The sequence below is a fragment of the Sycon ciliatum genome, chromosome 1 (assembly GCF_964019385.1).
Source record: "Sycon ciliatum chromosome 1, ocSycCili1.1, whole genome shotgun sequence".
In the NCBI taxonomy this organism is placed as follows: Eukaryota; Metazoa; Porifera; class Calcarea; order Leucosolenida; family Sycettidae; genus Sycon; species Sycon ciliatum.
The window spans coordinates 87,878,100-87,893,759 of record NC_088643.1 but is presented as its reverse complement, the minus strand read 5'-3'; the positions used below and the strand labels follow the sequence as shown (position 1 = coordinate 87,893,759).

Below are 15,660 nucleotides of genomic sequence, written 5' to 3'. Positions count from 1 at the left end.
TCCCAATCGAACTCGCGCACTTCCACCGGAACTGGGTGACTGCGCCCTACTAGATGGGGAATTTTGTATGCAAAATGTCGCTAAAAGCGCCATTTCGTTCTTATAAAAGCACGGATGACCGCGATTGGCCCATATGTTGTACTCTTTTGGACGCTGAGTCGACTGGTTTTGGTCCGAAAAGGCTGCGATGCAGCGTTCCTCCTTTATTCCCAATCGAACACGGTTGAAGAAGCGGTCACGTGCTCCTGGGTGCCCAAATCACCTGGTCACCACGCCAGCAGGCGACAACTTTCACACCAAGGTTCAACTCGAGTTCAACTCGAGTGACAGGACTGCACCCAAAAAAGGTCAAACAGGCTAGTAAGTTGTACCCTGCAGGCACGGTGGCCAGGTGACTGGTGTACGCAGGAGCACGTGACCACTTGTTCGACCATGTTCGATTGGGAATAAAGGAGGAACGCTGCATCGCAGCCTTTTCGGACCAAAACCAGTCGACTCAGCGTCCAAAAGACTACAACATATGGGCCAATCGCGGTCATCCGTGCTTTTATAAGAACGAAATGGCGCTTTTAGTGACATTTTGCATACAAATCCCCATCTAGTAGGGCGCAGTCACCCAGTTTCGGTGGAAGTGCGCGAGTTCGATTGGGATTCAAGTAGGAAGGGAGCGTCTCAGCTTTCTCGGACCAAGACCATTCGACTCAGCACCCCGAAGACTACAACTGGTGAAATTTTGATTGTTGCCTTAACTTCCCCTTTAACATTGATCCCCTCCCTTATGGGGCTACTTATTCCCTTCTAATAGATGTTCCACCCAATAATAAACATTCCTGCACTTGAAACTGTAAGGCAAACTGGTGTACATGTATATGCTATTGTTCATCAGTTCGCGTTGATTTAGACACTTTTATTTATTTTGTCTATAATACAGGGATGGGTTTAGGAGAGGAACCTACTTGACAAATTTCTTTGTTCATGGCATTAATTTATGCCTAGCCCACGCTGTTTTCACTTTGTCTAGGCCCCTGACCTGCTATGCTACAATATTATAGAAGTGATAATTTTGATTTCACTTGTCGCATCAGGGTATGTTTTATTAGCGAAATGGCCCAGTTCGACACAAGGACGCAGTAAGAATATTTGATTTGTGGTGATCTGATTTTGCCACACTTAGACATGGATTGGCAGCACCAGTCTGGGATGTCGAGAAGCCAGAAAGTTCACTTTTCTCACTGACTAGTGGCATAGCCTCTTGGAACGTTTTGTGAATACGGTTTGGCTATGTGCTGCAACTGCGCCTTGGCCCTGGAGGGTGCTGGCGTTCCTACGAATGCGGAAAGCTCGGTCTCTAGCCGAGTCTCACACGAACCGTGAAAAAATGTGTGTTGATCATGAGCTTACCATCACGCCCTCGCCGTTGGGCATTGCATCTGCCACCTGGGTATAATCAGGTATGGTGGTGGCCTGGCATGAGCGAAATTTGTCTAAGCTAGCTGTGTTTCTAAAAGCACAGTTGTATAGCCAGTGGTAAAGAGGATGTGTGAACTTTACTTTTTTGTTATAATTATGGATATGAAAAGTCGGTGTGGAGAAAGCAAATTAATACTTGAGTAAGAGCAATAAAGAGTACAATTCATGGCCATGTCTGCATCAATTGTACTCTTTATTGCTCTTATTGTAGAGATATGCAATTTGATCAGTGGATTCATGGCACACTACATCACAACTGTAGGTTCAAGTTTCATTTCCATAACAGACGTTTTCAAGTAACATTCATTATGGAAATGAAACTGGAACCCATTGCAGTTGTGACGGAGTGTGCCATGAATCCACAGATCATATAATTATTGCTTATCTCTATAACACAATTTGTGTCTCCCCAACGACTTTTTATTTTCCTTTTTGGCTTTTAATTCTTTGCTCCTGCTTTGAGCCAGCAGAAATGGAATGTACATGTACCCCAATCAAAGGGCTTTGGTCTTCTCTATGGTGTGTAGAGACTGAGCCCGTGAGGGTAATTACACCGTACGGCGACAACACTGCTTCATCGTATATTTCTTATAAATGTACCGCCGAGCGCCTCTGACTTGGTTAACACAGTGCAGTGAATGATGACTCTGCCGTAGTTCTGTTGATTTACTACTTCATACCACGATGCCGTTGCCCCTATGCTTTTTTGCACCGCCCTCCGAAATACATGATGGTGCAATGCAGTCCAAAGAAGTAAAGAGCAGTTATGCTTTGGAGAACAAGTTAGTTACAACGGAAGCTGAAAATTCAATGCGTAAATCTACTAGCCGTGGATAGTTGCTTCATAACTCGTTGCGTGGCGGCCACGGCATTACGTTCTGCAATTGTTCGTTCTGTGAATAATCATCCGTTATAATGGATCTGAAATTTTTAATTACTACTGAGTAAAGTAAAGATGATTCCTAACCTGAAAATTATGGAAACCGTGTGCACTGTATTGCTACCTTCTACATGTATACTGGAATTGCTTTGTGTTACAGGATTTAGGGGGCATCAATCAAAGTTTTCCATCTGGACTCCTCTTTTCTCTCTAGCCTCAACGGGCTCAAGTCCGAGTTGAAAGACTAAAGAGTACTCTTATCTTCCTGATGATCTGATTATAATAGACGATGGACTTTGGAAACTACTACTACTCCTAGTCCTACTACTACTAGTACAGTCTAGGCTAGTCTACCGTGGTCTTGAGAGGAAAATAAAATCTTGCACTACCTGTTGAACATGCCTGTCAACCAGTTAGACCTGTCTGAGCTGACCACATAGCACACATAAAAATGTCAACAACACAGTGAACTCTGTCAAACAGTGCAGTGCTCAAACAGCTGCATATACGCAGTCCGTCGTATCCCCGGTTCTCCCTAGCGTCGTTTTGCTTTGCGCGAGTCGAGGTGAGGCCAGTATCGATCGCGCGCGATGCATCCTGAGGATGATGCAGCATTTCGTGCAGTGGTATCGACGTGCCTGCACTCTTCGATTCGTTTCAAGTGTATAGTTTTCTGGACTGACAGCGGTCAAGCCCTGTTTGCGCTTTGTAGATTTGGGGAAATTGAAAATCCAAAACTACAAAAGCTATTTTTTTCAAAGGCATGAAGTAGAGTGTATTCGAAGGCTGTGCCGGTGGGTCGGTTACAAATCGCTCGTTCTGTCTTGTAAGCTATGCTGCTTTAGTCCTTTTGTTGTTGTCAATATGAGCCGTCTACACGGTGTTTTGAGGCTTGCTGGGCCTGCAGCCCGCGTAATGTTGCCTTCTCGAGGATTCCTTCAAATTCGATCCGCCAGTGTTCTGCCTCGTTATGAGCCCTTTGAGAATAGGCATATTGGTCCATCCAAGAATGAGCAGGAGATTATGCTACAGGAGTGTGGTTTGTCAGTAAGTATGCGTGTCTTGTACGTCCGATGCCGTAGGGTGCCTAACTGGCCCTAACCTTCCCTTCATGTATCTCAAGGGTTTGGATGATCTGACGGACAAAACGGTGCCAGCTGATATTAGGCTGGAAAAGCCTTTCAAAATTCAAGCAGCTGACAGTAAGTTCTCTTGCCGAGTAAATTTTGGATATTGCTGGTGGCTCTGGGTCTGTAGCTAGCACCCAATTTTCAACTTGTCCTATGCTCAAGCGTTGTTGCGTGCTTTCATTATTTTCTTTGCAAATATAGGTGAGCAGGAACTTCTAGAGCGACTTCGCCAATTTGGCAGCCGCAATAAAGTCTATCGCTCTTATATTGGTATGGGCTACCACAATTGCCATGTGCCAAGAACTATCCTACGAAACATCTTGGAAAATCCTGGATGGTGAGTGCTGCAGTGCATACTATTACTATCAAGAGTCCGTAACCCTTGGCTTGGTACTGTACTATGCAGTTGTAGTTTGTTCATGTGATGTGAGTACCAGTGTATGTAAAGTCATTGTAACTGTCTTGCTTGTTTTCTCCACAAACAACATGAGATTCGAATGTTTGAAAAGAGATCTCCAATTATTTTGTCTTGTCGGTCCATGGAATAAATAATTGCGCAGTGCTAGTGCTCGCTCATGAAGTCTGGGCCCAAAATCATTGCCAATGCGGTTGCATGGCGTTGGACAGGAACTGGCGGTGTGTTGGGGGTGTGTTGCGGGGGTTGTCAAGTGGTCAGACGCTGTTGTCGTGTTGAATAACTGTCTGTTGATGGCGCTGTGTGTAGTCTTGGTGAGATGTGACTTGATGTCACGATTTGGCTTTCTAATCCATTCATGTCCAACCGCCGTTACGTGGGCAGGGATGACGCATGCATGTCTGCTTTGTTTCTTCATTCCACGCTGGATCATACTAGTTTGTTTGTGCTACAATACATGTGCAGAACATGGCTGTACAGATCTGCTCTTACTTGGTCGGCTGCATGGCATTGGCATTCTAGAATTATCTTGTGCAGTGCAATGCATTATTTACATAGTTATGAATAGGGCCTTGAGGAATTTGATATCCTTTACATGAAATTTCAAATTACGAGGGATGCACCTAGTGTGCAAAGAGTGCTAAAAATGCTGTGGAGGCAGAGCATAGAAAAGTCAAACAGTAGACAGAAAGGCTCTGTGGTTTCGTGTGATGAAATTCAAATTATAAATAATTGTCAGTGGGGCGTATTCATCAATTTCCCGCCATTAGGTTTCGCGGGGCAAGTCCACTACAACCGTACCCGTATACACTGTGATACCGGCTTTGCATAAAAGGTCATGAACTTTGTGAGGTCATACTCCTAAATGTACTATAACGGGTTGTACCTGCCAAGTATGGGGTAACTTGCCCCGCAAAAAGGTGACGGCCATCTTAGATGCATACCTCCCATTGATCACTGGAGAATGTGGTCTCTTCACTTAGCTCAACCAGGCCATGAAGCTGTGCAAAATAGTGTGATATCCTCACCATGGTGAACATAATTCTATTCACAAAGTTTCAAGAGTGGAGAACGGCAAAAGTCTGAGGAAAAATTGAATAAATGATTATCTTCATGGGATGTTCATCAGTTAGAGGGAGTTTAAACGGGATTTTTTTTAATTCAAAAGTTTGTGTGTGTATGTATGTGTTACAGGACCACGCAATACACACCATACCAGCCTGAAGTTGCCCAGGGTCGCCTGGAGTCGCTTCTCAACTACCAGACTCTAGTTTGTGACATGACGGGAATGGAGATTGCTAATGCCTCCCTTTTGGATGAAGCAACTGCAGCTGCCGAGGCAATGGGCCTTTGTGCAAGGTAGGGGCAAACACGTGAAACATGTTGAGAGACAATGTAAAATCACGAGCGTGCCCAGCTTGGTGTGTTTGGAACTAGACCCATGCTATCTGTACGCATTACATGCAGTACATGTCTAAATTTGTTGCTACCTTGGCATTCTAATGACTGTGTTCTTACTTAGGTGTGCTATTGTGCTATTACTTTGGCTTACCGTGGTGTGCTATTGTGCTGTACTCTAACTCACTGTTGTAGGAAATCTCACAAGGACCGGTTCCTGGTCGATGCCAACATGCATCCGCAGACTTTGGCCGTGCTGCGGACCCGTGCAAGGTATGCTGCGAGGGTGCTTATGTGAACCAGGACACAGGCATGCTACCTGGTGTATTCATCTAGCGTTGTTCTTGTGTTTGTTTTTCTTGCTTCTGCACTTGAAAGTACTTGGTGGGCCACATCGCTGCTTAGGATACGCCGTGATTATGTCTGGCCACATTACTGCATAGGAAATACCGTGACTATGTCTGTGTTGTGCCTCTGCTTGTATCATTTCTTGTCTGCTTGCAGATCATTGAAGATGAACCTCGATGTAAGACCATGGCAAGAGTTTGACTTGGCTGCTGGTGACTTGTGTGGAATAATGTTCCAGTACCCGGACACAAATGGTCATGTAGAGGACTTTGCTGCTTTGGTCAAGGAGGCCAAAGATAACAAGGTTAGCTGAGACTTCAAACTAGTGCACACACACACACACACACTTTTATTATTGTCAGGCAAGTATGTGTTGATCGTTCCTCTTCTGCATGTTTACAGCGTGCATTAAACTTTGGCAGAGCCTCCATGCATATGAAGTGAGCCGAGGTTTTTAAATACAGGCGGGCCTTGCCGCTAGCACACCCTTATTTACAATATTTTGTTCGTGTATACGTGTACGTGTCTGGTTTAGGTATTAACAACATGTGTCACGGACCTGCTTGCGCTAACCATCCTCACTCCACCGGGTGACTTTGGTGTAGACATTGCAGTTGGTAACAGTCAGCGATTCGGAGTGCCGCTCGGTGAGTTATCCATGTCGTTTTATGTGAACTATTGTTTGAAAGTTGCAATGTCAATTTGAAGAAACATTTTCTTTTTTGTTTTCTGTCTCTAGGGACACAACAAACTAAGTTTTCTTCATCCCCAATATGTACTTCAGTATTTATCTGTTGTCCATTGAAATAGATCTCTTGTCTCTATGTAATGTACAGGATATGGAGGTCCCCATGCAGCCTTCTTTGCCACTCGATCCAACCTTGCCCGGGAAATCCCAGGCAGGGTTGTAGGAGTATCAAAGTAAGTGATCTGAATGTACAGGTACCGCTACATGTACGCTACAGGAAAGGACCATCTTGTCCTAATATCCATGCAAGATGGTCATTTCGTGCTCACGGATGTGCCCTACTCTTATAATTATCATGGCGACAACATAATCTTGAATATGCCGCTACATTGCGTAATGTGTATGGTTGCGAGTGACAGCTCTGCACAGGTTGGACATGCTTACTGTTATCCTCTGGCTCTGTTTTCCATATCTGTGTAGTCACACGCATCACTGTACTTTTCCTTGCTGTACATTTGTATTCGTCAATTTGCAGGGATGCGAATGACAAGGTGGTGTACCGCTTGGCACTGCAAACGAGAGAGCAACATATTCGGCGAGATCGTGCCACAAGTAACATTTGTACTTCTCAGGTATGCCACTTAATATGCGCTTCAGTGACTGTGTTGTTGGTCGTGCGTGCACACACATGTATGTGCATGTGCGTGCACACACATGTATGTGCATGTGTGTGGTGTGTGTTTGTATGCACGCGCGCATACTTGCCGGTCTTAGACTGCAGTGTGCAGTGATGCTAAATGAAATCTGAGGGTGGAGACAGTTACTACATTGCCACCTAAACCACCTGCTTGCTAACACACCTGTACTCGTGGGTGCAGTCCCTGTGGTTTGTCTCCCCTAACTACTCCTTGTGTGATCTGCTCTCGAGTGTATTGAAGTCGAATCTTATTGTCTTCGGTGTTATCTTGCAGGCTCTCCTGGCCAATATGTCTGCAATGTATGCTGTCTACCATGGACCTGAGGGGTTGCGGAAATCTGCCGAAAGACTTCATTTTGCTGCCCGAATTTTAGCAGAAGGTAAGACTTCTTTTGACAGTCAGTTTTGTGCGGTTTTCAATTTTTCATAGATCCACACTATTTCACTGTTGTCTATTGTATTAGGCCAGGGTAAGCAGCAGCTGTGGTCTATTGTGCCTGCTCAGAGTCAGCTGGTTGAACTGCTTCACTAAGCCTGCTCTTTCGACCTGTATGTCTGTCTGTTTGCCTGCCTGTGTACGTGTGTGTGTGCCCAGGTGTGAAGGATGCTGGTCATTCATTGCACTCTGAACGGTTCTTCGACTCGATCAAGGTGACTTGTTCCTCACCATCTGCAACTGAAGTTATGCGTGCTGCCAATCAGAATCAAATCAACCTTCGCCAGTATGATGACTGTTCGGTAAGGCCGTATGGCATGCTAGCTTGTGTCAGTATGAGCATGCATCCGGTTGGTTTTCAGTTTATGCTGCTCTCGCGGTATTTTGCGGTACATGTAAAGGACGGTGCCAAGTTGAAGTATAATTTGAATGTTTTCCACATGCATTGCATCTTCTTGCAAATGACATGTTAGCTAGCCTATGATGCTCAAGAGCTTGAGTTATGCCCGAAATTAAACATGAAAATGTGTACAGTACTATATGTTGCTGTAGCGTGATTTTTGTGTGTGTATTCTGTCTTTTTTTTCAAGATTGGAGTGGCATTAGATGAGACGGTGACGGACAAGGACTTGGCAGATTTACTGGACATATTTGGTGTTCAGAAAACTGCAGAGCAGCTGGTTACCGAGTGCGGTTTGGCACCAGAATCTCTCAGAATACCCGAGGATGTACAGCGGAAATCTACTTACTTGACACACGAAGTCTTCAATAAATATCAATCTGAGACAGAAATTGTAAGTTAAGACTACGATTGCCAATTGCCTGTGTTCACTGCATGCACTTGTCAGGGAATCATTTAACCGGTATCGCATCACAGTTTGCTACACAATTCCTCTGAGGTGCGAAGCAACTTCAGAAATGCGTCGCAGAAAACCGCGATGCATATTGATTTTTCACTGTACCCTATGATGCACAGTGTACATGCCGGGTGTGTCTCTTACAAATAAAGTGGATGCACAAAACTTTGAAAGTGCTGGGCTATGCATCCTGGCACCAGGTTAGGTTTGCAACTAAGGTGTTACAGTGTACTTGTGGTCTGAGCTTGTACTCTGATCGGCTTTCCGGAAGGACAGGTGTCAAGTGTTGAAGAAAATTGCTACGCAACATTTTTGAATTGCTATCCAAAAGATTGAAAGTAAATTATTCCCTGCTTGTAGATATTATTTTTGCAGATACATGTACTGAATTCTCTTACTTGAAGTGTGCACTTTTGGTTTGTTGTGTTGATGTGGCTCTCCGTACCTCTTCATTGCCGTTCCAACTTCCAATACACACGTGGCATGCGAATGTGTGTGTGTATGCGTATGTGCGCGCGTGTGCAGGTTCGTTACATGAAGCACTTGGAGAACAAGGACATCTCATTGGCATACACAATGATTCCTCTTGGCTCCTGTACCATGAAGCTCAATGCAACAACAGAGATGGAGCCTATCAGCTGGCCAGAGTTTGCCAACATTCACCCGTTTGTACCCAATAGCCAGGTAGGTGAAGTAATGGCGGTCCTGTTTCTCAAGAGTACATACAGATTATGCACCTGTTCCCTGTGCAGTTTGCGATAAAAGAACTTTACATCACATGGCTAATCAGTGCATCGTGACACCCTATTATCGACTAACCTGGCTAAGAGAACTCTCCGTCTTGTTTGCTTATGAAACGGTTAACCTATTGAATAATTCCATGTGTTGTGAAACACTACCGTTGCAGCTCTGGAAGAAAATTGCAGGTAGTTGCACACTATTGGGAGTAATGTACTCTTTGTAACATGTACACATATATATCAATCACATGTGATTTATTCCGTTATCCAGGTTTGGCTGAACCCAATCCAGAGACCTGCACGGCTGCCAGCCCTCCCCATGCTGCTGCTGTCATTGTTGTTCATTGTTTTCTGTGTGCATGTACTTTGTTGCCATCAGGTCGAAGGCTACCGACACATCCTTGCTGAACTCGAAGAGGATCTTTGCAAGATCACGGGTTACGACGCGTTCAGCTTCCAACCGAACAGTGGTGCCCAAGGAGAGTACACTGGGTTGTGTTGCATTCGCTCTTACCTGGACGACATTGGCCAGACACAACGCAACATTTGTCTTGTACCCAAGTCAGCTCACGGCACTAACCCTGCCAGCGCACAGATGGCTGGCATGAAAGTGGAGTCAATTACTACCGACAGCAATGGCTACTTAGATGTTGCAGACCTCAGAAAGAAGGTATAGAATCTCTTCTTTAAAACCAATTTACCCCAATTACTATTGACTCCCATCACAGTTATGTACTAAAAGAAATTTTAATGCTTTGGCCTTCTTGGGATCAAACTCAATCTTTCATGCAGTGTGTTAATTAAACGGATCTTAACTTGGTCAATCGAAGAAACCTAGATGGTAGCAGAGACGGTAAGGAGTGGGCTCGAACAACTCCAAACCTTCTCAGGTCCAGTTGGACAATGCGGCAAGAGATTGAGAGAAAAAACTCTCTTGCCCTGGGTAAATTACCTTTTCTTTATTGCTAAAACGGGAAGTTTCCTGCTTCAAGCCCTCAGAAATATGTCCCATCACATCTAGCGCGGTGTGCCGCGACTTTCTTCATCTTCTCCAAAAGAATTCAGTGAGTGTAGGGGAAGGACAGCGGAAGAACATTGGGATCTCTGTCTTCTCAAGATTGTGTTCAAGCGTTCCTGGTGTACTTTGGGTGGATGAAATGAATTTCCTTGATGAGTTTGGGCTAACACTAGTTGTAATTCTCTCTCCAAGAGCTGTCCAAGGAGCCCACGATCATCCAAATTGGTAAAGTGGAACCAGTGTTATGATATGAAATCGAACTGGTCATTTCGGTAGAGGCCCAAAGGGTAAAGAAGGGAGGCGTTTAACCTTTTTTTGTCCATTTTGTTTTGAATTGGTTCTGGGGAGTAAGATATGGTTCTTAACCTGCTGTGTACACGTTCTTTATTTGCTGTCTGCTGCTCTAACATGCAGGTGGAATCGAATAGAGACAAGATCGCATGCATTATGATTACATATCCATCTACAAGTGGAGTCTATGAGGAGAATATCAGGTAGGTTATAGGAACCGACTTGAGCCGCATCCTGTTTACTGTGGTGGATGTGTTGCGTTGTTGCTGTGCTGCTGTTCTGAATGTCCTTATATTCATGTTGATGAAACAGTGTTGTTCGCGTATTAAGTAATGACTTTCCTCCCAATTTATCTCCTTTTTCTCGACCTGCAGGGAAGTGTGCGATTTGATTCATGATGCCGGTGGCCAGGTTTATCTGGATGGTGCCAATCTGAATGCCCAAGTTGGTCTGTGCCGGCCGGGAGATTTTGGCGGTGACGTGTCCCATCTCAATCTGCACAAGACATTCTGTATTCCTCATGGTGGTGGCGGGCCTGGCATGGGTCCCATTGGAGTGTAAGTGCTGTGAGCATGATGGCTCTTTTTGTGCTCTGTTTCATCTGTTGCCCATCGCGGAAACGTTTAGTACTGCGGCTCATTCTCTGCGGTAGTTATTTCTTCTATCATACAGTGGAATGTGTCCAGGAGTCACCTGGAAATGAGTGACAGTGTGTTGTGTGACGGCTGTGCTGTGCAGAGTCAGTATTCAGATTCTGTGTTGCTGTTGATGCGAAGCTCAGTGGCTGAGCAGATATAGTTTTTTGAAGGAAAGCATTAGGAGCTATCCGCTTGATGGATGTTGATGAAGGCTGAAAACATGGCTTTCATGAGAGCACCAGTCTTAACTTTTTCACAATACTTTCTACGAGCAGCTCGATGATAATTGTCTTTGCCTCCTTTGCGTGTTTCTTTTCAGTAAATCGCATCTAATTCCATACCTTCCCAATCACCCTATCGTTGAGAACAGTTCAAAGTCTGGTGAGAAGAGTATCGGAACCATCTCAGCATCGCCGTATGGCTCCACTTTGATTCTGCCTATCTCGTGGGCGTACATCAAACTCATGGGCTTTTCTGGTCTACGAAAAGCATCACAGGTAACAAGAAACGCGTATGTGTGTGTGTGTGGGGGGGGGGGGGGCTTTACTGTATTTTAGTTTGTAGTTACATTTTCTCTGGCTTTGGCACAATCCTATGCAATCATGGCCCAGTGCTAACATCTTCTTCGTATTTCCTCTATTTTTAGTTTGTTGTATGTCAGGCATGGACTTGATGTTCAGCTAAGCATCATGTTATCTTATCGTGTTTTTTCTGGCACTCGTGATTTTCTATGTAGGTTGCCATGCTCAATGCCAACTATATGAAGGCGCGTCTCTCTAAGCATTACGATATCTACTACAAGTCCAAGAAAGGTATGTCTACTGGTGTTGCTGATCTGCTGCTGCTGTACATGCTGCTGCTGTACATGCTGCTGCCTGATGTTTGCAGTTATCATGTCACGTTTTGGTGTGTGTGTGTGTGTTGAAGGGTATGAGTACATATTGGGTCTTCTTTACTGGCCGTTATACCCCGATGTACTAACTATGTGCAGTTTAGATCAGGTGTGTATCGGGCGATCAATTTACATACTTTCGCCAATTGCATGTATGTGAATTGGGCAGCTACCTGGCACAAGTCTTGATCTGTTTCATTCAGATTTAGTCCCCGACCGGCTGTTCTCTGCTCAGTTTGTGTTGCTTGGTGTTCCTTTGCTCCTCTCTTCTAGATATGGTTGCACACGAATTCATTTTAGACACAACGCCATTCAAGAAAACGACAGGTATCGATGCCACCGATATCGCCAAGAGAATGCAAGATTATGGTATGTGCTGCAGTTCCCTGTGTATGTTTTTTGTTTGTTTGCCTATCCTGCATGTGTTGCTGATCCTTCCAGGTGGTGCTGGTGGTGTGGTGATGTTTGACATTCACACTTGATAAGGAGTGGTTTGTGCAGTGGCTAATGAAGTACTTGTATGTTATCCTAAATTTGATTCCTTTTAGTACTGCACGGTGCCAAAGAAAAGGAATGTTTGGACAGACCAGGTCAATCTTGCGTGCTTTGGAATACAACCATATCTTGTGTTGGGGTAAATTTTGAATCGGTGAAGGGGATACTAGAGAGGTTCTGCTACACGGAACTACGTACCAAACTCCGTGTCAACTGCAGTGCAGTTTGACACGGATTTTTCGTACGTTGCACCGGTTCTGCTGTACGTAGCATGCTCGAAGCATGCACGAACACCCCGCCACATGGACTCTGTACGCTCACTTTTCACACGGAGTCCAGTCCGTGTGAAGCGCGCCTCACACGGAAAACGGTATGAAAAAATCCGTATCAAATTAAATCCCGTACCGCGGCGAAGTTTCCATACGTACTTTGGCACGTTTTACCGTGTGGCAGAACCTCACTACTGTCGCTCATTTCCATGCCTCACTCGAGACAATTTGTGTTTTTTTGCAATGCTTTGTTTGTTGCAGGTTTTCATGCACCGACCATGTCGTTCCCTGTTGCGAACACGCTCATGATTGAGCCGACCGAAAGCGAAAACAAGGCCGAGCTGGATCGCTACTGTGATGCTCTCATCTGTAAGTCACCCTTTAACAGTTTTGCTGCTACTGGTGGGCGTCGTACGATCAAACTTTCATATACAGTGGTCCTTTTCTAATACAGCACCATTTGTGCTATGGAAATTCTGCTGAAGTCGCTAATCTGATTTATAAGAGGAGTGGCTGTAGTGAACATCTGTCCTTTGATGTTAGTGGCATTGTGCGTGCCATTGTTGCTGCTAGTGTTGGTCATCTGTTGCCTGTGGTGAAGAATACTGTCGGGTTGTTTTTTTGTCTTGACTATTTTCATGCAATGCCTTTTCTGTTTTCTTCCTGTGTTTGTTGCTGTGTTTATTACAGCCATTCGTGAAGAGATAGCTGAAGTTGAGCGTGGGGATTATGATCAGAAGAACAATGTGCTCAAGGTATTGGAATGTTGTGGACATCTTATCGTGCTTTTTTCTTGCATTTAATGCTCTTTCTTGCTTAATTTCTTTGTATGAAAGTATATAATTGTTGACATTGTTGGTGTTTGTACCATGTGTTGAACATTGCAGAATGCACCTCATCCACAGTATATTGTCTATTCTGACAACTGGGGTAGACCATACTCAAGACAGAAGGCAGCATTCCCTGTTGTAAGTGCTCTGCTGCTGTTGCCACCTCTACATCACAGACTTTTCTTCTCTCTCGTGGCCTATGGTATATGTATGTGTGTATTCAAAGCGCGTACGGTAGCTGGACACGACGTGAGCCATCAATGCCACGAAACCGTCCTCCCGAACGATACTCAAAGGACGACGGTCAGCAGTGATCCAGTCAGTTACCTTGTCCGTTATTGACGCTGCAGATGCCTGCGATATCGGCTTCGAGCTGGCTTGAGAGGTCTTGGGAGAAAAAAAAACTTTTGATTTCCCTCGCCAGACTTCTTCTCGGAGTCCTTTCCGAGGACACGCGGATGCAGCCGCTTGAGATGCTCTCTCATCGAGCTGGTGCTGCCACTATCGACAAAAGCCTCTGCACAGTGTAGGCATTTCACCTCGTGCTTGGACGTCCTTTCGAAGGAATCCCAGATTTCAGATATCTTAGCTCGCTCAAACGGGGACGCTTTGCTACATTTGAACGCAGCTCCCAAGTGACCAGTAAAACAATCAGGAGTAGGATAATGAAGTAGGATAATGATTAATGTTGCGAAGGACTGATCCTTTGAGTAGGATAATGATGAGTTGTTACATATCTGACGCCTGTGACACGCTCTGTATTCCGTATTCTGTTTTGTGCAGACGTGGCTGCAACCAGGTAACAAAGTGTGGCCAAGCACTGCGCAGTCCAATGAGGTGTATGGAGATCGCAACTTCCAGTGCACTCGCTATGCCAAGGACGATGGTGCCACGACTCAGATTTGAGGAGCTACGCCCAGCATTTCCCCCCAACCATTCCATGGGGTACCAGTACGGTATACGTCTGTGTGTGTGCATTGTATTGAGACCACTGGTCAACAGCGCAGCACCACCTTTATTACACTACAGTATTTCAGTTCAACATGTCTCTTCACATCCGGAGAGCAGCTGCTAGGACACTGAGACTCGCCGTGAACGTCTGAGACGTCTTCAGCACCTCCTGTTTCAGCAGCAAAACACCAGTCATTGAATTTTAACGGAGATCAAGAGACGTGCGTGTATATGTTACCTCGAGTGCATCGAGATCCAGAGATCAAACCAAAGTAACGCCGACTCCACGCTACTGCCATGCTTTTCAACCATACTTGTAAGTACCCATAATGTACATCCAGTCTTATTTTATACTAATAACTGTATATTTAATTACTTCATATGAAGGACTGCCAAAGCCGAATTCTACCTTTCATTGCGCTCGTTCCTCCCCCCCCCCCCCCCCCCCCCCCCCCCGCCCAAGGGCGAAGGTATTTCTTTCTGAAACTTCCTGAAGTCCAGTGTCTAGATGCTCTGTTGCTAACCTGTTATGACCAGCTGAAATACTGTACACTGCGCTGTGTATTGTGTGTCCACTTGAAGATTTACATTGAATGTCCGAGTTATTTGCCGAATCTGTTCACATCTCGGTGCCCACATTTTAGTTGACATAATTATTTGATACCGTAGCGAGGTTTGTGCCATATATTTTTTTAAATAATTATTTCTTCAAGTTTCACTAATATCCTATGCTATGTCCTTGTCCGTAGTAAGTGTCAGGGTTGATCAGTGCAGCCAGTGCTGCATGCCGCTCCTGCTGCCCTCCGTTTGTCCCAGCTGCTACGTGTACTCTTTCTGTGGTACGCATCTGTAAAGTACATACAGTCTGCTATGCTGTCTATCAAGAATACATAAACTTCACGGTACTCTTGTGTCAGTTCGGGCTCTTGTATAAACAGTGTTGCATTGACCATTGATTTATGCCATATGTACAAGTCCGCTCCTGGCCCGCCTGATCATGATTCGACTGGTTACCGATGATGACTTTACCCAGTTCTGCTTTCTCAACAAATAATCTTCCAACCCTCGGGTATGGTTCTCTTCATGGTTGGTATCCTTGCTACCAACAGTTGAACACACATTACCAAGAGTACGTAAACCGTTATGTACTCTTGATAATAGTGTCGGGTTTCCCTGGCACCCCCCCCCCCCCGTCTATTATGATTATACAGTCATAA

At 45.0% G+C, this 15,660-nt stretch overlaps 1 protein-coding gene across 1 annotated transcript; it reads left to right on the top strand.

Annotated features, from left to right (window-relative positions):
* Positions 1-3,021: 3,021 nt before the first annotated feature.
* Positions 3,022-15,525, top strand: LOC135806191 (glycine dehydrogenase (decarboxylating), mitochondrial-like). The gene is made up of 23 exons (XM_065320344.1): positions 3,022-3,397; positions 3,474-3,552; positions 3,682-3,817; positions 5,090-5,254; positions 5,489-5,566; positions 5,798-5,945; positions 6,177-6,288; positions 6,478-6,562; positions 6,865-6,961; positions 7,301-7,406; positions 7,622-7,764; positions 8,053-8,256; positions 8,845-9,003; positions 9,439-9,729; positions 10,492-10,571; positions 10,743-10,925; positions 11,326-11,503; positions 11,743-11,818; positions 12,172-12,267; positions 12,924-13,031; positions 13,353-13,417; positions 13,550-13,630; positions 14,276-15,525. The coding sequence occupies exons 1-23, from the start codon at positions 3,215-3,217 to the stop codon at positions 14,396-14,398; spliced, it is 2,976 nt and encodes a 991-aa protein (XP_065176416.1). The 5' UTR covers positions 3,022-3,214; the 3' UTR covers positions 14,399-15,525.
* The last annotated feature ends 135 nt before the right edge of the window (positions 15,526-15,660 follow it).

Excerpts from the sequence above, each read along its gene's own strand:
- LOC135806191 (XM_065320344.1), top strand. The coding sequence starts at position 3,215 with ATGAGCCGTCTACACGGTGTTTTGAGGCTTGCTGGGCCTGCAGCCCGC. Across the intron at positions 9,730-10,491 it reads TTGCAGACCTCAGAAAGAAG|GTGGAATCGAATAGAGACAA; the intron begins GTATAGAATCTC and ends TCTAACATGCAG. Across the intron at positions 10,572-10,742 it reads GTCTATGAGGAGAATATCAG|GGAAGTGTGCGATTTGATTC; the intron begins GTAGGTTATAGG and ends CTCGACCTGCAG.